This window comes from Ylistrum balloti, unplaced genomic scaffold (genome assembly GCF_031769215.1).
Source record: "Ylistrum balloti isolate Yb309-2 unplaced genomic scaffold, AGI_CSIRO_Ybal_v1 Utg371000, whole genome shotgun sequence".
NCBI lineage: Eukaryota > Metazoa > Mollusca > Bivalvia > Pectinida > Pectinidae > Ylistrum > Ylistrum balloti.
In genome coordinates, this window is record NW_026782558.1 from 984,011 (window position 1) to 1,007,605 (window position 23,595).

Consider the following 23,595-nt stretch of genomic DNA (forward strand, 5'->3'; position numbering starts at 1 on the left):
ACTTCGTACGAGCGATTTACCACGTAACATTTGATACTTCGTACGAGCGATTTACCCTGTAACATTTGATACTTCGTCTGAGCGATTTACCGTGTAACATTTGATACTTCGTACGAGCGATTTACCGTGTAACATTTGATACTTCGTACGAGCGATTTACCGTGTAACATTTGATACTTCGTACGAGCGATTTACCATGTAACATTTGATACTTCGTCTGAGCGATTAAGACATGTAACATTTGATACTTCGTACGAGCGATTAAGACATGTAACATTTGATACTTCGTACGAGCGATTAAGACATGTAACATTTGATACTTCGTACGAGCGATTAACCGTGTAACATTTGATACTTCGTACGAGCGATTAACCGTGTAACATTTGATACTTCGTACGAGCGATTTACCGTGTAACATTTGATACTTCGTACGAGCGATTTACCACGTAACATTTGATACTTCGTACGAGCGATTTACCATGTAACATTTGATACTTCGTCTGAGCGATTTACCGTGTAACATTTGATACTTCGTACGAGCGATTTACCGTGTAACATTTGATACTTCGTACGAGCGATTTACCGTGTAACATTTGATACTTCGTACGAGCGATTTACCATGTAACATTTGATACTTCGTACGAGCGATTTACCATGTAACATTTGATACTTCGTCTGAGCGATTAAGACATGTAACATTTGATACTTCGTACGAGCGATTAAGACATGTCAGTAAACGCAATAAGGAAATGTGACGTACTGAAGTTATTCACAAATAGGTTGTTTATTTCTATCTCTATTTATTCAGTCATTGACACAAAGGAATAAAATAGCAGCTGATTTAACACATGCATTTCGTGATTTTCGTAGGAGTAACATAGGATCACACAGTAATCATGTAGCCTAAAGTCATTTGGACACAATATATTAGCATACATGTAAAACTATTTCTTTTGTTAATCAGGTTGTGCTTTAACGATTCCAAAAATAGACAATGCAGATCTCCTCTCGTATTCAACCTGTACCATCACGCTTGAATGTCAGTACGGTTACAGGCTGATTGGTCCATCTTCAGTACAATGCCAGGAAAACGAAGAGTGGGCTATAATTCCGAAAACCTGTGAACAGATAAGTAAGTACATCAGGCGATACGTCCATCATCATTGAAGTGTGAAAGATGAAGAATATAATGTTTACATAGAAGTACTAAGATTCATCCGGCAATGCGTAACGATTTGTCATCTTGTCTTATGTTTACATACCTTCATCCATTTATAAATACCTATAATGTATTTTCAGCTGTGAGAAATTACTTCAGTTGTACATATAAATGATTGATATCCGTGGATATATACCCTGTTACTAATAAGGATTAACTATCATGATAAAATATAGGCATTTATCCTTTCACGCTTCAGTGTTTCTTAGTTGTAACCATGTAGAGCCTTCAATGGGAATACCAGTTTTTCAGCTCGCCCTAAGAACAGACATACATTAGCAGATTACAGTTTTTAAATTCTATGTTGTATTGAGGAGAACAGCAGATAAAAGGCAGCGTTTTCTGAACTTAAAGTATCTTATTTTAATATCTATTTGATACAGATGTCGTTTGATAAAAACGAACTTCAACAAATACAAATAGCACAATTTCCTTGACATTTAATTAATGTTAAAAACACAACTTTCATGCAACACTCCTTATACAATTGTATTTTACAGCATGCCCGGAACCAGAAGCTAACATGGATGAAATATTTAAAGGAAAAATTGTAAGGTTGGTGATGGTAAATGGATATACCGTTGGGTCACTTGCTGTCTACAGAGAGAATGTTCTTTACTGCAAAGATCGCATCTGCCAGGTCGACGGGACATGGTCTAATCTTAGACACAAGAGTGGCCCATGGCTTGACATACAGTGTTCCATTTAATCCGAATAGAAATTCTGAAAAAGTCGGCGGGTAAAAAGCGTTAAAAGTCATGACTGTTATAAGTATGGTTTCAAGTTCCACATCGTAAATTTTTTTATTTGGAGGTAGAAATAGTCCTTCCCCAATCCATGGTGTTAATATGATATTCAAGGGCATGTTTCCAATACTATGCTTTTTGTGAAATATGTCGACAACTGATAGATAAAAGCAGTACGGAGGTTTACAGTATATACAGTAGTTGATGAAGTTTAGGAGGTAACTTTTATAGTCATCTGAGTAAATTTATGAGTAAATCTGAGAAATGTTATATCATATAATTTGATTTAATGCGATATAGTAATCATCGTATTTTGACTCATGCCTTTACTTATTGGTATTGACCTTCCGGAACACCTGGTCTCATTCTCCTGGCTCTGCACATTTTAATCGATCGCCGTGTAGGTCTTTCTTTTGCTCATATGTTGTCTTAGATTCATAGAATTTTAGTTCAGATTAAGATTATATGGACATGTTTTTTTCTATTATCTAAAGTTTGTTATATTCTGTTGAGTATATTCTGCAAGAAATTATAATTTGATTAGCAAATTGTACTTTGAACCAAATCTTTCAGTTGTTATAATGTATCAGATCACTTTATGTATATTGTAGCCTGTAAATGATCATACGGTATATTTCCTCATTTTCAAAAATGTCACCTGCTTTTTTATCCTTTCGATATTAATAAAATACGATTGCATGCATGCTTTACCGTCTCCTTGTGGTCATTACATTAAGAATATATATGTAAAGTAATTTCAATTACGCGTCCATCTTTAATTTGAGTTAATCATGAGATATGACGACAACAGTCGATTTGAAAAATTATTGATTTGGGGTGATATGCCACATCAGGTAGCTGATACACATTACAACATAACAGGCATCCATATCCATTGCATGGTAACGGACAACAAACAATTGTGCGCTTGTCTAGCCAGAATTACAAAACATGAATTTATTTTCGGTTTGATTAATTCTGCCATTTTATAAAAAAAAGCGAATATTGTCAATCGACTTTAAACCAACACTGTTTATGAAAATCTGTTTCCATGTTCTTTCTAAGACTATGACAGACATAACAAGATGGCTGTGTTGCCTTTGCAAACAAATGAATAAATCGTTTTCGATTGAAACAACATTGCTGTAATATGCTAGCCGTAGCATAATTTGGATACTTATGTCAGATATCAAAAATGATTTACAGTCAGTAAATCCTATAATATGAATATGTCAGCGTGTGATCTACATACTTCTTTTTTAATCTTTTTTGAATTTCAAAACATATATTTTACTTTCTGTAATCACGTTATCGTAATGAAATTTCTTTACGATAAAGATAGTATTCCTATTATCTCGCTCTTCAACTACACAGTACACAATCTTCAACCCAATCGACATCGATTTTACAGAAATACCCAACAATCATATAAATTATTTACGTCACTAAAATAGACTTATCCCATCTACATATAGGATTGCAATGTCATTAGCACAAAGCATTAGACAAAACCAATTAAACACAAAGTTATTAACGGTCCTTTACATGTTGCAGTTGACTAATTTTTAAAGGTTTGTTGTTAATGGCATTGAATCCCTCAAAGATGTCGACAGATGACAACCTAACACATAAAAAATGTTTCGAGAATTTGGAAGGATAGACTCATTTGTATAGGCAACGGTCTGTGCTCATTGTAATTATAACGACCCGGTGAAAGAACTCAGCATTCAAATAGAAATAGAAAGGTGATACAATGGTCCTATTCAGCATGAATATTTCATCATTCCGAATGAAGAAAGGTTATGGTTAGCGCCAAGATCACTATGACTAAAAGATCATTATGACTAAAATGTATCAGCATTCCTTGTGGAAATTGAAAAATAAATCTACAGTTAAAGGTCAAAGAAATGTATGGAGGATACAATTTTACATAAATGGAAACAAATTATTGAATTAATGTTTAACGCAAAATCAATGTTGATATGACGTTATTGAATTGAGTTCAAATTGTACATCCCAGTTTATACATCAATCTTTATTTTTATTTCTGCTGCATACTTATTACAAATCTTTGTAAAGATCAAATTTGCATCAAATTGAATATTGTTTTCAGGAAGTGGGAGGGGGCATGTCTTTCTGTGGGCTTGTTAGAATATTATAATGAATGCCTAAAAAGATTGATGAATAAACCGTTCAGTTGTTTATTTCAACTATTTCACTAATGAGAGACCTATATATATGGGTCCAGTCTTAAAGAAAAGAAACCCAAAAGTGTATTGATTTCATAACAATTTGCATGGCAATTATACCATACCAAGAGACATCACAGGTTTTAAATCTATGACACAGCATAACGTACTGATTTGATATGTCAGTAATATATATTTATGAAAATGAGGCGTTCATCATGTCACGAGACTGAATTATGTTATCACGTGAGAAGGTAATTAACCTGTAGTTAATATTATCTGACCTTTGTCAGTATCAACGAGTTTGATGGTATACGCACAGTACGTACGACGTACTAACCAGCCACACAGGTAATATACAAGTTAGGGGATTTCCATAATAAATCATTCAGAATTGTTATACACTTGAAGGCGTCCCATGGTTTGAGAGTATTTGAGCGAAATCTGAGATATAATTATGACATCACTAATATGCAAGGTCCCTGTACCTCTCATCGGGTTAATGTGGGCTTTGCTGCTGGGCTTCCCAGGGAACGGGGACGGATTAACTGACTGGACTAGGGATATTCACTACTGGAGATGGAGATTGACTGGTCCGTGGCATGGACAACATATCCGGGTCGCTGCATTTAACATCAAGTCGTTCGGCAGATCCAAGATGAAGAAGCCGGAAGTTGCCAACATTATAAAACAGGTATTTACAATTTATAAAATCGTTGATAGTTTATTGTGTCGGAAACGTAACAAATATTAAAGTATTCAGTAAATGACAAATCACTTGCAGTATGTATATTAATGATATAACGACACGAACCAGTTGTCATCTGTAATCGCTCAGCTATGGCTTACGTCAGCTATGTGGAATGAAAACAAAGTGTTGTTTATCAATTTAAAAATACCTACAGAAACTGATAAAGATGCAGAAGGGCATCTCGTCAGGTAAAATCTTACAATGGAGTTATATTTTCTTTTTCATATATGACAATGAGACCAAGTCACTTGAAACTTCGAGTTAATCACCTACAAGATATTTTGTATGGCAAGAAGAATTGAAGGAAGGAATTGTATAAAATATAGTAAATTCCTTATTGTTCACTGTAGTTTCCTATAGATATTCCTCTTCGTTTTGGCTGATATGTACATTCTGTATTGATTTTATGAAACGGTCTTAGCAGTTTTCATTTTATGACATTTTAAAATTATGACGTAGTGTTATGACAATCGAGTTCTAATTGGCGCAACCAATTAAAAATCATCCCAGGATATGTTACAATAGTGACATATATGCAAAAAATATTACATGTATGAATTTGCTGCAGATGCCGATGATGAGATAAATTTTGAGATCTTGAATTTATTCGTATTTAAAAGTAAACGTCCATTGTTAGATTATACAATATTGCCGATACCATTGTACTTACCCTCTTTAACACTCGAAAATCCACTGGAGAACGTTTTCTAGGGGCTATTTAACCTTTTTCATTTGTACCAGATTGTTCTAGAGTATGACATCATCCTTATCCAGGAAATTCGGGACCGTCGAGGCAAGGCTCTCCGCAAATTGCACAATCTGATCAATATGTAAGTAAAAAGCTCGGTTTGGTTTTGGTTCACCTCCTATAGATCAGCAACTAGGATAATTAAGCGCCGTATTAAATTTTAAGAATATTCATGGCGAGAATATCTAAACAAAGAATAACCACTTGAGGAAAAAGGTTCGTATCCCACGTTATATGATAATTCATAATGATTATCACATAGGAATTAAGTTACTATTTCACTGGTTATATTATATTATAGCTGGTATTTCAAATAAAAAATGATAGATTAATGTTGGGGAAAAAACACAACAAAGAATAAAAACAAAAAACCAAATGTTGAAAAAGAAGAGTATTTGTCATTAATGAGATCACATGTTTCCCCGACCAGGACAGCTCCGTATGGACTGGTGAAAAGTAGGCGTGTCGGGACATCATCATATAAAGAACAATACGCCTTCTTTTACAGGTAAGACTAGACCACCCGGGTAATTAATCAGTAAAATAACACGCCATGCCCCTAATACCAATACAAATGTCTTTTTATTAATGCACGTCTTTTATACAGTCCTTACAATGCTATATATAGAATTTCTTAAAGATGCTCTAAACTTCCTTGCAATGCATCCTGCAATTGAAGGAGGAAGTTTCGCTATATTCTCAACCCTTCATGAAAATATCAGTGAAGATAATTCGTTCATAGTTACTTAGTATGTATCATCATTGACCATTTTTGTCAGGAATTGCTAGTGCATTATGGTGTGTTCTGGCAAAGCTTTTTTTGTTTAGAATAAATGACGCCCAGTAAAATATCTTACACTTATCATTTTTTTCTCTACGAACACAAGACATAGTGACTGAGACGTATATATATATATAACGCTGTCACTTCCATGATAAGTACAGTAAATAAAACAGCATTATGTAACAACTTGCTGTTTCTCGCTAATGTAAGGAACAAGTGTGAAAATCCACTTTAAAAGTTTTAAAGTTAGGAACCTTGAAAATCCTTAAACGGAGGAGGTTCTAAACCAGGATCAAGTTGGTGAATTTGGAACATTGATTGGCAGCAATCATGAAAAACAAAGGAAAGAAAAAATGAACAAAATAAAATAAGCAGAATATCAAAAGCATTAAAAACAACAACGTTAATTTGTTTAGCTGATTATCTTCATAGTTTTACAATATAACCTTACATGGCAGATATATTTTACGTGTTGCCTATTATTTTTTTTATATATTTTCCAAGACCAGATAAACTGACCGTGCTTAAATCCTACATATACCGCGATAGTAACAATGAGTTTGAGAGGGATCCGTTCAGTGTGCTTGTAAAGCCGAACAACACAGACCCAGGTAAGTACGGTACACAAGTAAACTGATCTGAAATGAAATATTGCTTTTTCTGATCGATTTGTTGTACGGGTATATTGCGACTTGTTTGGAGACAAAACCGTAATATATTTTTTTTCAGAAACAAAATGTATTTTGATATCCTGATGTATTGTTTAGGGGCAGTGTTCGCTGTTATTGGCATCCACACAAAACCCATGAACGCCGTGACAGAGATAAAACATCTTTATAACGTGTATGAGGATTTACTGAAAAGATGGAACGTATCTGTATGTATAATATGAGAAGACACGGTCAACACTAACGTTAGCTCATTATTTGTAAAATAGTTGTATCCCCGCCAAGGATGCCAAGGATTTCGCCTCCTCAGTTTCAACAAACCTTCATAGATGCATAATATCCTGAACCTTGTCACTATGAATTAAAATGTGGCAAAAGTGACATACTAACCTAATAAAGTTACAAAATTAATTAAATCAAAGGAATGCTTGCATTTGAGAAGTAGCAGCTTTACCAGTAATGTTTGAAGTACAACAGATCTTAAGCAACACCCTACATTGACACTTTTCTCAACATAAACTCATTACCCGTTTTTGGTTTTCATGAAGTTTTCTGTGTTATGTCCTTTGAATTGGTATTTCATATCTTTAAAGAATGTTATGGTTATTGGAGACATGAATGCTGATTGTTCCTACGCGAGTATTGCGCAACTGCGGGAATTACCTATCTACATGACCGGCCGCTTCCGATGGTTAATAAACAACGACGCTGATACGACAACATCTAAGACAAATTGTGCTTACGACAGGTATTGTATCACATAACATTATAGGCTTCTGTAATAGGTGAAGGTGTTGTAAGTCTGTTACATTGTTTATGATACCTATTATTACAATACATACAGGTATATATTACTCAGTATACATCATTGCAATGCAGAAAGGTATATATTACTCAATACCTATCATTACAATACATACAGATTTATATTACTCAATACCTATCATTACAATACATACAGGTTTATATTACTCTGTATGAAGCATCTGTGTCTTTGGACCTCCTTTGAAATAAACTCAGTTTGCCTTTCATATTTACGCAAACATATCACAGTTATTGCGGAAAACTCTTTGCATCAAACGTAATACCATCAGTTGTTGATATGCAGTGTAATTAAATGTCTTTTTCGATTATAGACTTCTGTACACTGGCCGACGGTTGACCTACGCGGTTCTGCCCTGGACTGCTGGACCCTATCTGTTTGACCAACGATATGGACTGACCAATAATCAGGTAACTCGCTTTGTATGTATGTATGTATGTATGTATATGATGATACTTGCAAAACTAGAAAATAAGTATATCCTGAAAATCAGCATACAGTTACTTACACAAATAAACAAGTATTAGCTTTCAATTAAGGAAAATAGGGGAGTATTGTTTATTTCTCATGTTATCAATATCGTTACAACTGTGGTGAAACAAAACAGTATAACTGACATATGGTATTAACTCATACTTTTGAAACAATATCGGGTGAACGAAATACTATAAACAACAATGTCTTGTTGTACAATCTCTATTTATATACTTAAAATATGTAAGGTTCATAACGCCAAGCGCACATGATTTATATCCTATACTTCAGGTCCTGTATTACTAGCCAATACGTCTGAAATATGATTAAAACAGACTTATACGACATGTTCGATGATGTTGGCAAAACGACAATGATTAAACGTATAAATTGTAGTTACATGAAAATCAATAGTGATAGCGAACTTAACAAAGATATGTTGTTTTGACAGACGAAAGCTGTAAGTGACCATTATCCTGTCCATGTAGATCTGATGTTTTGATGTTACCAAATGTATCGGAAACCATGGGTTACGGCTGGAGTCTCCTGATAACGTCACATTTAGCTAGTTTTTTGGCAAGCTCTACTAAACCTGATTTCTGAAATGCCATCCTGGTTTCGATTTCGATCACTTCGTATTAAACCGTGTTCTGTTTTGTTTATCGTCTGTTTCATTTTCTTGCAATGTTAATCTCTGCCCCTTCTCCTAACATACCGATTAATATTTCTCAAACTTTGATTCGGGAGACCTACACTAAGAGGATAAGGGTCAACTAGAACCAAATAATATGTTCCTAGTTTTCTTTTTGTAAGAAACCTCGACATTTTCGTATTTTAAAGACTTTTATGATTAACGGAGTTTTTTTTTTTTTTTTTTAGAAAGGAACAACTCTTTTACCTGAAAAGAAGATAAATAAATTAAGAGTTTGTAAATATGTTTATTTTCCTAATTTTCCATAAAAACAAAATATACATATATATTCTAAAATGTTGAGATGTAAACTAAACAAAACGTACATACGGATTTGGTACAATTGTTCAAACATTGAGACGAGAAGTGCTAGTTATGTGTTTGGATGTCACACTGTCACACGATACATTGTCTCTAATTCGTCGAATTTTTCCAAATCCTATAAGAATGACAGAAATCGGAAGATGCTCGGTAAAAAAAGTCTCTGAAAGCATTTCTTAATGATCAGTTACAAGCTATTTTGGTTTTATCGTTCCTTCAGAAAAAAATATATTGAAGACAATTATTCATGTGGTTATTCTGAAACCACTTTAAATGCACACTTTGAAAACACATAATATCAGTACGTTTTGTGTGCTTTTGCTAAAGAAAATTGCGATAAAAACGAAATTACGAACAAAACGAATATTGACGGTCTTGGAGTTTATTTCATGATGAACGCAACACAGGTTATTTTGAATATTATTCAATGAATATAACGTTACTTAGACAGCAGTATCTCCTATAACTCACTGTCATGATACCTGTATAGGCAAACGGTATCTCAAAGCACGGGTTCGTAACTATTGCAGTTCAAAATCTGACAGTTGGAATGTCACACCAGGTCCAACAGTGAAGAAAAGTTCCATGATGTGGGCAAGTCTCTTGAGACTGTCTACGTTACCGCAGGAACTCACGTCACCATCATCAAAACCGTCAGAAATGCACATCTGTCTCTCTATAATGATCCTGAAATGATAAACATGATTTTGATAAAAAGATTGCTTTCTGATGCAATTATTTAACTGTTGATGGAGAAATGTATTAACATTTATATTTCGACATTGGAATGTGATTGGTAAAAACGTTCTGTGGATTAGCGAACATTAATTCTACCCACGAGGAAAAGTAAAATAAATCATCTTCAGTTTTAAAGTACCTTTCTATATATAGAAATAATGATCATAATCATGTTAATCATGATAATGTTTAAAAGCAAAAATGCGCATTTTATATTTCCTATTCATTTTGTTTTCATGAAACCTTTTAAAAAAGAGTCATTATGCAAGACAGCTTTGTCCGCCTTTGATCTGATGTCATGTTATGATTATCTTATTAAAAAAATATATGAAGAGAAGGCCAAAATGGTAACAGTTGTAAAATATACACGAGTAATAGTTTTAGTAGTTGATTTCAGGATAGAATTTTCCCCCATGAATCACGAAGTAATAACAAAATTGGGTTTCTTGACCTATTTCAGGAATTAACTTACATTTTACCATTTAATTACCTTAATATCAGAAAAAAATATTTTTTCGAAGTTTTCAAGTGGAACTAACGTTGGAAAGAACAACATTTTTACCTCATGTACTGCCTTGACAAAATGTATTTCTAAAACGCGTTCATTTCAGGGATAGGATTTATATTGCTTTCCATAAAAAAAAGCACTCGGCCGAAGAGTGTGGAAGATCTGAATTTATTATGTTGACAATGGACAAAAAATCCTAAAAGTACTTGTAAAACGAAACTATGGAAAAATCCTTGAAAACCGCAGGATTGGTCAATGAAATATGTATATCTTCGTTTTTAATGTACGCCACGGTATAAAAACAAAATGGCGGTCTCTTTGCATTTTTAGATCTTTAAGTAGGCACTTGATTTGATGTGGTAGGCATGAAAGAAACATGAAATAATTGTACGTATCATTGTAAATGCATTCACTTTCATTGTATTATAACTATTTCATTCAAAAGCAGGTAATCTGGAAATCTTGTTTAAAAAATCATATGCAAGTGTCTGGTCAATTCAAGTAAAAAGAGATTCAACACATTGTTTTTGTCATATATACAATAGCATACCTTTTGTACTCATTTGGACCATCCTCCATATCCTTCAGCGGATTTATAGTCTCTAATTGGCAGGCATGAATGAAAGGCTCTATCTGGTAGGAGCATTCACTCTCCCAGAAGAAGTTAACTGTAGCGAAACCTGCAAGCACTATGTGAAAAGGTTTGATAAATATATGGGAACAGATAATAGTACTAATGTTTCCCTCAGTGTAACGAATATTTGCAGATATCTTGTAGTCTAAAATCAACTATTTGACTAGTTTATGCACGTGGTAATTATCTTATCTTCTTACAACTACATTTCGCATCATTGTCAAGCCTAAAATTATTCTGAAACATTGTACAACCATCAAATGGCATTCTTGGATTATGAGTTTTATAAAGCCAAACTAATTTTGCATGAATTTGTACTAAACATTGATCCTGATTCACTTTATACCCATAGACGTTGTCTTAAAATAATTCAATATTAAGAATTAGATTTGAGCTAGTTGTAAGTACACCTCCCAGAGTCCCAGAGGGATGCAACAGCTGTTCAATGCAGCTTACATTGTCATTTGGATATGCTGAATATCATTCTAAATTTGTATTGAAAGGTGTTATTCGCTCATGTGGCTTTTGTACATTCTTGATATATAAGCAAGGGTTATCTTTTTCTTGTGTTGATTATAGGACAAGTATATCAAGCAGACATTAAGTAGTCACAATTGGCATTGCTAGCTACCATTGGGTCAACATTACATCACATTTAAGAAGCAGTGACCTACTTTTCATAAGTTAGTGTTGTATGGTTTTAGTTTTTTTGTTTTGTTTTTGTTTATTTTTTTGTATTTAACATATAATACCATTATATAAAAACTGTAAAAACCTTTAAATACTACAGCCTGATGAACAAAAACAGACAGACAGCTCGCGACACATTGGATCATATTGAAAGCGAATTATGAGTCTCAGATACTTACTTTCATCAAGGAACGCTGTGAAGGTGCCGTTGGCCCAACACAATCCACTAAACACGTGCATATTGTCCATAATTTCGTCTTTGTTGAAGCAGTTTTGTATTTCTGCATGAGAGTGGTTCACCAACCTAGATAGATTCCTGTAAAATTAACATTGCAATACGCATTTCAAAAGCATGAAAAAGAAAAGACGGAACTAACAAACAAAGCAACCTCGGAAGGTTATTACGGAAAGAAACGGCGCTAAACGGACAAGTGTTAGTACATTCTTTCCTGCCCTTAAAGGACAAATGTCCTCGAGTCTTGCCAGTTACATAACAAATAACAGTGGTATCGAAAACGATCCTTAGTATTATTACTTCTTTGATCTGACAAACGTGTAAGCGCTTTGCATGTTCACTGCTGGGTTATAAACAAGTTGCTTCAATGTGTAAGATTGGTTGCAAGCCCTTCGAATGATTTCCGTATGAACAGATTCGTCTGGGGAAGATGCAGAAAGCAGTAAATTGTGACTCAGCGAAATTATCAGCCATGCACAACCAAAACAGAAATGTATGATATGTGGAGCCGAATTCCATGAGGTGGCGTTGTTCATTGAACCATGTATCACTTGAAGACCATAAAATCACTTGATTTTCAGATTTTGATGAAATTTGAAATTGGTGACAATGATGAATTACCTTTTCAGATACGTGATATTATCAAATTAATCGTATATACGCGCTAAAATAATTTCTTTCATATAAAAGCAAATAGATATCAATTCAATGAAGGTAATCCGTCGTTAAGATATTTAGATTAAAACATTATCACACTATCCACGTTGTCTAGGGCGAGTAAACAATATTTGAAGCAGATTATATATTTCCTTTTGTACACAGCATGTGATGCTGGTCTAGGTTATATCAGAGCCATATATAACACATATACGTCTCTGGTTATCTTAGTAATATCGTGTAAAAGTGGCATTTCTGAAAACGCATAAAAAAAGACAAAGAAAAGACATCAATTCACAATAGGAAGTTTGATGAATCATTGAAATGTGTGTAAATAAGCATTTTAAAGAATGGCTGTACAGAAATAGCCATTAAAATTAGGTATAAGATAATAGCTCCCGGGCGACTAAGGTGAAGAGAAGAAAATCTTTACTGTTAACACTTGCCTATATACGCAGGTGAAGATGGAAAAAATCTTTACTGTTAACACTTGCCTATACGCAGGTGAAGATGGAAAAAATCTTTACTGTTAACACTTGCCTATACGCAGGTGAAGAATAGAAAATCTTTACTGTTAACACTTGCCTATACGCAGGTAAAGAATAGAAACTCTTTACTGTTAACACTTGCCTATACGCAGGTGAAAGGGAGAAACTCTTTACTGTTAACACTTGCCTATACGCAGGTGAAAGGGAGAAACTCTTTACTGTTAACACTTGCCTATACGCAGGTGAAAGGGAGAAAATCTTTACTGTTAACACTTGCCTATACGCAGGTGAAAGGGAGAAACTCTTTACTGTTAACACTTGCCTATACGCAGGTGAAGAATAGAAACTCTTTACTGTTAACACTTGCCTATACGCAGGTGAAGAATAGAAACTCTTTACTGTTAACACTTGCCTATACGCAGGTGAAGAATAGAAACTCTTTACTGTTAACACTTGCCTATACGCAGGTGAAGAATAGAAACTCTTTACTGTTAACACTTGCCTATACGCAGGTGAAGAATAGAAACTCTTTACTGTTAACACTTGCCTATACGCAGGTGAAAGGGAGAAACTCTTTACTGTTAACACTTGCCTATACGCAGGTGAAAGGGAAAAACTCTTTACTGTTAACACTTGCCTCTACGCAGGTGAAAGGGAAAAACTTTTTACTGTTAACACTTGCCTATACGCAGGTGAAAGGGAGAAAATCTTTACTGTTAACACTTGCCTATACGCAGGTGAAAGGGAGAAACTCTTTACTGTTAACACTTGCCTATACGCAGGTGAAGCCTATACGCAGGTAGAAACTCTTTACTGTTAACACTTGCCTATACGCAGGTGAAAGGGAGAAACTCTTTACTGTTAACACTTGCCTATACGCAGGTGAAGAATAGAAACTCTTTACTGTTAACACTTGCCTATACGCAGGTAAGAGGAAGAAACTCTTTACTGTAAACACTTGCCTATACGCAGGTGAAGAATAGAAACTCTTTACTGTTAACACTTGCCTATACGCAGGTGAAAGGGAGAAACTCTTTACTGTTAACACTTGCCTATACGCAGGTGAAGAATAGAAACTCTTTACTGTTAACACTTGCCTATACGCAGGTGAAAGAATAGAAACTCTTTACTGTTAACACTTGCCTATACGCAGGTGAAAGGGAGAAACTCTTTACTGTTAACACTTGCCTATACGCAGGTGAAGAATAGAAACTCTTTACTGTTAACACTTGCCTATACGCAGGTGAAAGGGAGAAACTCTTTACTGTTAACACTTGCCTATACGCAGGTGAAGAATAGAAACTCTTTACTGTTAACACTTGCCTATACGCAGGTGAAGAATAGAAACTCTTTACTGTTAACACTTGCCTATACGCAGGTGAAATCTAGAAACTCTTTACTGTTAACACTTGCCTATACGCAGGTGAAGAATAGAAACTCTTTACTGTTAACACTTGCCTATACGCAGGTGAAAGAGAAACTCTTTACTGTTAAACTTGCCTATACGCAGGTGAAAGGGAGAAACTCTTTACTGTTAACACTTGCCTATACGCAGGTGAAGAATAGAAACTCTTTACTGTTAACACTTGCCTATACGCAGGTGAAGAATAGAAACTCTTTACTGTTAACACTTGCCTATACGCAGGTGAAGAATAGAAACTCTTTACTGTTAACACTTGCCTATACGCAGGTGAAGAATAGAAACTCTTTACTGTTAACACTTGCCTATACGCAGGTGAAGAATAGAAACTCTTTACTGTTAACACTTGCCTATACGCAGGTGAAGAATAGAAACTCTTTACTGTTAACACTTGCCTATACGCAGGTGAAGAATAGAAACTCTTTACTGTTAACACTTGCCTATACGCAGGTGAAGAATAGAAACTCTTTACTGTTAACACTTGCCTATACGCAGGTGAAAGGGAGAAACTCTTTACTGTTAACACTTGCCTATACGCAGGTGAAAGGGAGAAACTCTTTACTGTTAACACTTGCCTATACGCAAGTGAAGAATAGAAACTCTTTACTGTTAACACTTGCCTATACGCAGGTGAAAGGGAGAAACTCTTTACTGTTAACACTTGCCTATACGCAGGTGAAGAATAGAAACTCTTTACTGTTAACACTTGCCTATACGCAGGTGAAAGGGAGAAACTCTTTACTGTTAACACTTGCCTATACGCAGGTGAAGAATAGAAACTCTTTACTGTTAACACTTGCCTATACGCAGGTGAAGAATAGAAACTCTTTACTGTTAACACTTGCCTATACGCAGGTGAAAGGGAGAAACTCTTTACTGTTAACACTTGCCTATACGCAGGTGAAGAATAGAAACTCTTTACTGTTAACACTTGCCTATACGCAGGTGAAGAGAAGAAAATCTTTACTGTTAACACTTGCCTATACGCAGGTGAAGAATAGAAACTCTTTACTGTTAACACTTGCCTATACGCAGGTGAAGGGAGAAACTCTTTACTGTTAACACTTGCCTATACGCAGGTGAAGAATAGAAACTCTTTACTGTTAACACTTGCCTATACGCAGGTGAAGAATAGAAACTCTTTACTGTTAACACTTGCCTATACGCAGGTGAGGAATAGAAACTCTTTACTGTTAACACTTGCCTATACGCAGGTGAAGAATAGAAACTCTTTACTGTTAACACTTGCCTATACGCAGGTGAAGAATAGAAACTCTTTACTGTTAACACTTGCCTATACGCAGGTGAAGAATAGAAACTCTTTACTGTTAACACTTGCCTATACGCAGGTAAGAGGAAGAAACTCTTTACTGTTAACACTTGCCTATACGCAGGTGAGGAAGAGAAACTCTTTACTGTTAACACTTGCCTACACGCAGGTAAAGAATAGAAACTCTTTACTGTTAACACTTGCCTATACGCAGGTGAAGAATAGAAACTCTTTACTGTTAACACTTGCCTATACGCAGGTGAAGAATAGAAACTCTTTACTGTTAACACTTGCCTATACGCAGGTGAAAGGAAGAAAATCTTTACTGTTAACACTTGCCTACACGCAAGTGAAGAATAGAAACTCTTTACTGTTAACACTTGCCTATACGCAGGTGAGGAATAGAAACTCTTTACTGTTAACACTTGCCTATACGCAGGTGAAAGGGAGAAACTCTTTACTGTTAACACTTGCCTATACGCAGGTGAAGAATAGAAACTCTTTACTGTTAACACTTGCCTATACGCAGGTGAAGAATAGAAACTCTTTACTGTTAACACTTGCCTATACGCAGGTGAAGAATAGAAACTCTTTACTGTTAACACTTGCCTATACGCAGGTGAAGAATAGAAACTCTTTACTGTTAACACTTGCCTATACGCAGGTGAAAACTGTTAACACTTGCCTATACGAGAAACTCTTTACTGTTAACACTTGCCTATACGCAGGTGAAGAATAGAAACTCTTTACTGTTAACACTTGCCTATACGCAGGTGAAAGGGAGAAACTCTTTACTGTTAACACTTGCCTATACGCAGGTGAAGAATAGAAACTCTTTACTGTTAACACTTGCCTATACGCAGGTGAAGAGATAGAAACTCTTTACTGTTAACACTTGCCTATACGCAGGTGAAAGGAAGAAAATCTTTACTGTTAACACTTGCCTACACGCAGGTGAAGAATAGAAACTCTTTACTGTTAACACTTGCCTATACGCAGGTGAGGAATAGAAACTCTTTACTGTTAACACTTGCCTATACGCAGGTGAAGAATAGAAACTCTTTACTGTTAACACTTGCCTATACGCAGGTGAAGAATAGAAACTCTTTACTGTTAACACTTGCCTATACGCAGGTGAAGAATAGAAACTCTTTACTGTTAACACTTGCCTATACGCAGGTGCCTAAAGAAAAGAAACTCTTTAGAAACTCTTTACTGTTAACACTTGCCTATACGCAGGTGAAATAGAAACTCTTTACTGTTAACACTTGCCTATACGCAGGTGAAGAATAGAAACTCTTTACTGTTAACACTTGCCTATACGCAGGTGAAGAATAGAAACTCTTTACTGTTAACACTTGCCTATACGCAGGTGAAAGGAATAGAAACTCTTTACTGTTAACACTTGCCTATACGCAGGTGAAGAATAGAAACTCTTTACTGTTAACACTTGCCTATACGCAGGTGAAGAATAGAAACTCTTTACTGTTAACACTTGCCTATACGCAGGTGAAGAATAGAAACTCTTTACTGTTAACACTTGCCTATACGCAGGTGAAGAATAGAAACTCTTTACTGTTAACACTTGCCTATACGCAGGTGAAAGGGAGAAACTCTTTACTGGTAACACTTGCCTATACGCAGGTGAAGAGAAGAAAATCTTTACTGGTAACACTTGCCTATACGCAGGTGAAGAATAGAAACTCTTTACTGTTAACACTTGCCTATACGCAGGTGAAAGGGAGAAACTCTTTACTGTTAACACTTGCCTATACGCAGGTGAAAGGGAGAAACTCTTTACTGTTAACACTTGCCTATACGCAGGTGAAAGGGAGAAACTCTTTACTGTTAACACTTGCCTATACGCAGGTGAAGAATAGAAACTCTTTACTGTTAACACTTGCCTATACGCAGGTGAAGAATAGAAACTCTTTACTGTTAACACTTGCCTATACGCAAGTGAAGAATAGAAACTCTTTACTGTTAACACTTGCCTATACGCAGGTGAGGAATAGAAACTCTTTACTGTTAACACTTGCCTATACGCAAGTGAAGAATAGAAACTCTTTACTGTTAACACTTGCCTATACGCAGGTGAAGAATAGAAACTCTTTACTGTTAACACTTGCCTATACGCAGGTGAAGAATAGAAACTCTTTACTGTTAACACTTGCCTATACGCAGGTGAAAGGGAGAAACTCTTTACTGTTAACAAGAAACTCTTTACTGTTAACACTTGCCTATACGCAGGTGAAAGAAGAGAAACTCTTTACTGTTAAAATACGCAGGTGAATAGAAACTCTTTACTGTTAACACTTGCCTATACGCAGGTGAAGAATAGAAACTCTTTACTGTTAACACTTGCCTATACGCAGGTGAAAGAAAGAAACTCTTTACTGTTAACACTTGCCTATACGCAGGTGAAGAATAGAAACTCTTTACTGTTAACACTTGCCTATACGCAGGTGAAGAATAGAAACTCTTTACTGTTAACACTTGCCTATACGCAGGTGAAGAATAGAAACTCTTTACTGTTAACACTTGCCTATACGCGAAACTCTTTACTGTTAACACTTGCCTATACGCAGGTGAAGAATAGAAACTCTTTACTGTTAACACTTGCCTATACGCAGGTGAAGAATAGAAACTCTTTACTGTTAACACTTGCCTATACGCAGGTAGGACTCTTGACTGTTAACACTTGGAAGAAACTCTTTACTGTTAACACTTGCCTATACGCAGGTGAAGAATAGAAACTCTTTACTGTTAACACTTGCCTATACGCAGGTGAAAGGGAGAAACTCTTTACTGTTAACACTTGCCTATACGCAGGTGAAGAATAGAAACTCTTTACTGTTAACACTTGCCTATACGCAGGTGAAAGGGAGAAACTCTTTACTGTTAACACTTGCCTATACGCAGGTGAAGAATAGAAACTCTTTACTGTTAACACTTGCCTATACGCAGGTGAAGAATAGAAACTCTTTACTGTTAACACTTGCCTATACGCAGGTGAAGAATAGAAACTCTTTACTGTTAACACTTGCCTATACGCAGGTGAAGAATAGAAAATCTTTACTGTTAACACTTGCCTATACGCAGGTGAAAGGGAGAAACTCTTTACTGTTAACACTTTCCTATATGCAGGTAAAGAATAGAAACTCTTTACTGTTAACACTTGCCTACACGCAGGTGAAAGGGAGAAACTCTTTACTGTTAACACTTGCCTATACGCAGGTGAAGAATAGAAACTCTTTACTGTTAACACTTGCCTATACGCAGGTGAAGAATAGAAACTCTTTACTGTTAACACTTGCCTATACGCAGGTGAAGAATAGAAACTCTTTACTGTTAACACTTGCCTATACGCAGGTGAAGAATAGAAACTCTTTCTGTTACTTGTTAACACTTGCCTATACGCAGGTGAAGAATAGAAACTCTTTACTGTTAACACTTGCCTATACGCAGGTGAGAAAGAGAAACTCTTTACTGTTAACACTTGCCTATACGCAGGTGAAGAATAGAAACTCTTTACTGTTAACACTTGCCTATACGCAGGTGAAAGGAACTGTTAACACTTGCCTATACGAGAAACTCTTTACTGTTAACACTTGCCTATACGCAGGTGAAGAATAGAAACTCTTTACTGTTAACACTTGCCTATACGCAGGTGAAGAATAGAAACTCTTTACTGTTAACACTTGCCTATACGCAGGTGAAAGAACTCTTTAGAAACTCTTTACTGTTAACACTTGCCTATACTGTTAACACGCACGTGAAGAATAGAAACTCTTTACTGTTAACACTTGCCTATACGCAGGTGAAGAATAGAAACTCTTTACTGTTAACACTTGCCTATACGCAGGTGAAGAATAGAAACTCTTTACTGTTAACACTTGCCTATACGCAGGTGAAGAATAGAAACTCTTTACTGTTAACACTTGCCTATACGCAGGTGCCTATACGCAGGTGAAGAATAGAAACTCTTTACTGTTAACACTTGCCTATACGCAGGTGAAGAATAGAAACTCTTTACTGTTAACACTTGCCTATACGCAGGTGAAAGGAAGAAAATCTTTACTGGTAACACTTGCCTATACGCAAGTGAAGAATAGAAACTCTTTACTGTTAACACTTGCCTATACGCAGGTGAAAGGGAGAAACTCTTTACTGTTAACACTTGCCTATACGCAGGTGAAGAATAGAAACTCTTTACTGTTAACACTTGCCTATACGCAGGTGAAGAATAGAAACTCTTTACTGTTAACACTTGCCTATACGCAGGTGAAAGGGAGAAGCTCTTTACTGTTAACACTTGCCTATACGCAGGTGAAAGGGAGAAAACTGTTAACACTTGCCTATACGCAGGTGAAAGGGAGAAACTCTTTACTGTTAACACTTGCCTATACGTAGGTGAGGAATAGAAACTCTTTACTGTTAACACTTGCCTATACGCAGGTGAAGAATAGAAAGTCTTTACTGTTAGCACTTGCCTATACGCATGTGAAAGGTAGAAACTCTTTACTGTTAACACTTGCCTATACGCATGTGAAAGGTAGAAACTCTTTACTGTTAACACTTGCCTATACGCAGGTGAAGAATAGAAACTCTTTACTGTTAACACTTGCCTATACGCATGTGAATAATAGAAACTCTTTACTGTTAACACTTGCCTATACGCAGGTGAAGAATAGAAACTCTTTACTGTTAACACTTGCCTATACGCAGGTGAAGAATAGAAACTCTTTACTGTAAACACTTGCCTATACGCAGGTGAAGAATAGAAAATCTTTACTGTTAACACTTGCCTATACGCAGGTGAAAGGGAGAAAATCTTTACTGTTAACACTTGCCTATACGCAGGTGAAGAATAGAAACTCTTTACTGTTAACACTTGCCTATACGCAGGTGAAGAATAGAAACTCTTTACTGTTAACACTTGCCTATACGCAGGTGAGGAAGAGAAACTCTTTACTGTTAACACTTGCCTATACGCAGGTGAAGAATAGAAACTCTTTACTGTAAACACTTGCCTATACGCAGGTGAAAGGGAGAAACTCTTTACTGTTAACACTTGCCTATACGCAGGTGAAAGGGAGAAAATCTTTACTGTTAACACTTGCCTATACGCAGGTGAAGAATAGAAACTCTTTACTGTTAACACTTGCCTATACGCAGGTGAAAGGAAGAAACTCTTTACTGTTAACACTTGCCTATACGCAGGTGAAGAATAGAAACTCTTTACTGTTAACACTTGCCTATACGCAGGTGAAGAATAGAAACTCTTTACTGTTAACACTTGCCTATACGCAGGTGAAGAATAGAAACTCTTTACTGTTAACACTTGCCTATACGCAGGTGAAGAATAGAAACTCTTTACTGTTAACACTTGCCTATACGCAGGTGAAAGGGAGAAACTCTTTACTGTTAACACTTGCCTATACGCAGGTGAAAGGGAGAAACTCTTTACTGTTAACACTTGCCTATACGCAGGTGAAGAATAGAAACTCTTTACTGTTAACACTTGCCTATACGCAGGTGAAAGGGAGAAACTCTTTACTGTTAACACTTTCCTATATGCAGGTAAAGAATAGAAACTCTTTACTGTTAACACTTGCCTATACGCAGGTGAAAGGGAGAAACTCTTTACTGTTAACACTTGCCTATACGCAGGTGAAGAATAGAAACTCTTTACTGTTAACACTTGCCTATACGCAGGTGAAAGGGAGAAACTCTTTACTGTTAACACTTGCCTATGCGCAGGTGAATGGAAGAAAATCTTTACTGTTAACACTTGCATATACACACGTGAGGAATAGAAACTCTTTGCTAGTAGCACTTGCCTATACGCAGGTGAAGAATAGAAACTCTTTACTGTTAACACTTGCCTATACGCAGGTGAAAGGGAGAAACTCTTTACTGTTAACACTTGCCTATACGCAGGTGAAGAATAGAAACTCTTTACTGTTAACACTTGCCTATACGCAGGTGAAGAATAGAAACTCTTTACTGTTAACACTTGCCTATACGCAGGTGAAGAATAGAAACTCTTTACTGTTAACACTTGCCTATACGCAGGTGAAGAATAGAAACTCTTTACTGTTAACACTTGCCTATACGCAAGTGAAGCAAGTGAAGAAATAGAAACTCTTTACTGTTAACACTTGCCTATACGCAGGTGAAGAATAGAAACTCTTTACTGTTAACACTTGCCTATACGCAGGTGAAGAATAGAAACTCTTTACTGTTAACACTTGCCTATACGCAGGTGAAGAATAGAAACTCTTTACTGTTAACACTTGCCTATACGCAGGTGAAGAATAGAAACTCTTTACTGTTAACACTTGCCTATACGCAGGTGAAGAATAGAAACTCTTTACTGTTAACACTTGCCTATACGCAGGTGAAGAATAGAAACTCTTTACTGTTAACACTTGCCTATACGCAGGTGAAGAATAGAAACTCTTTACTGTTAACACTTGCCTATACGCAGGTGAAGTAGAAACTCTTTACTGTTAACACTTGCCTATACGCAGGTGAAGAAGGGAGAAACTCTTTACTGTTAACACTTGCCTATACGCAGGTGAAGAATAGAAACTCTTTACTGTTAACACTTGCCTATACGCAGGTGAAAGGGAGAAACTCTTTACTGTTAACACTTGCCTATACGCAGGTGAAGAATAGAAACTCTTTACTGTTAACACTTGCCTATACGCAGGTGAAGAATAGAAACTCTTTACTGTTAACACTTGCCTATACGCAGGTGAAGAATAGAAACTCTTTACTGTTAACACTTGCCTATACGCAGGTGAAGAATAGAAACTCTTTACTGTTAACACTTGCCTATACGCAGGTGAAGAATAGAAACTCTTTACTGTTAACACTTGCCTATACGCAGGTGAAGAATAGAAACTCTTTACTGTTAACACTTGCCTATACGCAGGTGAAGAATAGAAACTCTTTACTGTTAACACTTGCCTATACGCAGGTGAAAAGAACTCTTTACTGTTAAACTCTTTACTGTTAACACTTGCCTATACGCAGGTGAAAGGGAGAAACTCTTTACTGTTAACACTTGCCTATACGCAGGTGAAGAATAGAAACTCTTTACTGTTAACACTTGCCTATACGCAGGTGAAGAATAGAAACTCTTTACTGTTAACACTTGCCTATACGCAGGTTAACACTTGCCTATACGCAGGTGAAGAATAGAAACTCTTTACTGTTAACACTTGCCTATACGCAGGTGAAGAATAGAAACTCTTTACTGTTAACACTTGCCTATACGCAGGTGAAGAATAGAAACTCTTTACTGTTAACACTTGCCTATACGCAGGTGAAGAATAGAAACTCTTTACTGTTAACACTTGCCTATACGCAGGTGAAAGGGAGAAACTCTTTACTGTTAACACTTGCCTATACGCAATAGAAACTCTTTACTGTTAACACTTGCCTATACGCAGGTGAAAGGGAGAAACTCTTTACTGTTAACACTTGCCTATACGCAGGTGAAAGGGAGAAACTCTTTACTGTTAACACTT

At 36.1% G+C, this 23,595-nt stretch overlaps 2 protein-coding genes across 2 annotated transcripts; one reads left to right on the forward strand and one right to left on the reverse strand.

Annotated features, from left to right (window-relative positions):
- The first annotated feature begins 4,611 nt into the window (after positions 1 to 4,611).
- Positions 4,612 to 8,904, forward strand: LOC132559996 (deoxyribonuclease-1-like). The gene is made up of 8 exons (XM_060224649.1): positions 4,612 to 4,848; positions 5,647 to 5,735; positions 6,084 to 6,161; positions 6,942 to 7,048; positions 7,205 to 7,314; positions 7,699 to 7,853; positions 8,242 to 8,338; positions 8,854 to 8,904. Exons 1-8 carry the CDS (start codon positions 4,612 to 4,614, stop codon positions 8,902 to 8,904), a joined length of 924 nt encoding a protein of 307 aa, XP_060080632.1.
- Positions 8,905 to 9,324: 420 nt separating this feature from the next.
- Positions 9,325 to 12,323, reverse strand: LOC132559978 (uncharacterized). The gene is made up of 3 exons (XM_060224623.1): positions 12,164 to 12,323; positions 11,211 to 11,349; positions 9,325 to 10,101 (listed from the first exon to the last, which is right to left on the reverse strand). Exons 1-3 carry the CDS (start codon positions 12,231 to 12,233, stop codon positions 9,936 to 9,938), a joined length of 375 nt encoding a protein of 124 aa, XP_060080606.1. The 5' UTR covers positions 12,234 to 12,323; the 3' UTR covers positions 9,325 to 9,935.
- Positions 12,324 to 23,595: the final 11,272 nt, after the last annotated feature.

Bases quoted from the DNA above. Each gene is read 5' to 3' on its own strand.
- LOC132559996 (XM_060224649.1), top strand. From the start codon at position 4,612: ATGACATCACTAATATGCAAGGTCCCTGTACCTCTCATCGGGTTAATG. The intron at 4,849-5,646 runs GTATTTACAATT...CATTTGTACCAG, and splicing joins TTGCCAACATTATAAAACAG to ATTGTTCTAGAGTATGACAT. The intron at 7,854-8,241 runs GTATTGTATCAC...TTTCGATTATAG, and splicing joins ACAAATTGTGCTTACGACAG to ACTTCTGTACACTGGCCGAC.
- LOC132559978 (XM_060224623.1), bottom strand. From the start codon at position 12,233: ATGGACAATATGCACGTGTTTAGTGGATTGTGTTGGGCCAACGGCACC. The intron at 11,350-12,163 runs GTAAGTATCTGA...CTTTTCACATAG, and splicing joins CACAGCGTTCCTTGATGAAA to TGCTTGCAGGTTTCGCTACA. The intron at 10,102-11,210 runs GTATGCTATTGT...TTATCATTTCAG, and splicing joins GGTCCAAATGAGTACAAAAG to GATCATTATAGAGAGACAGA.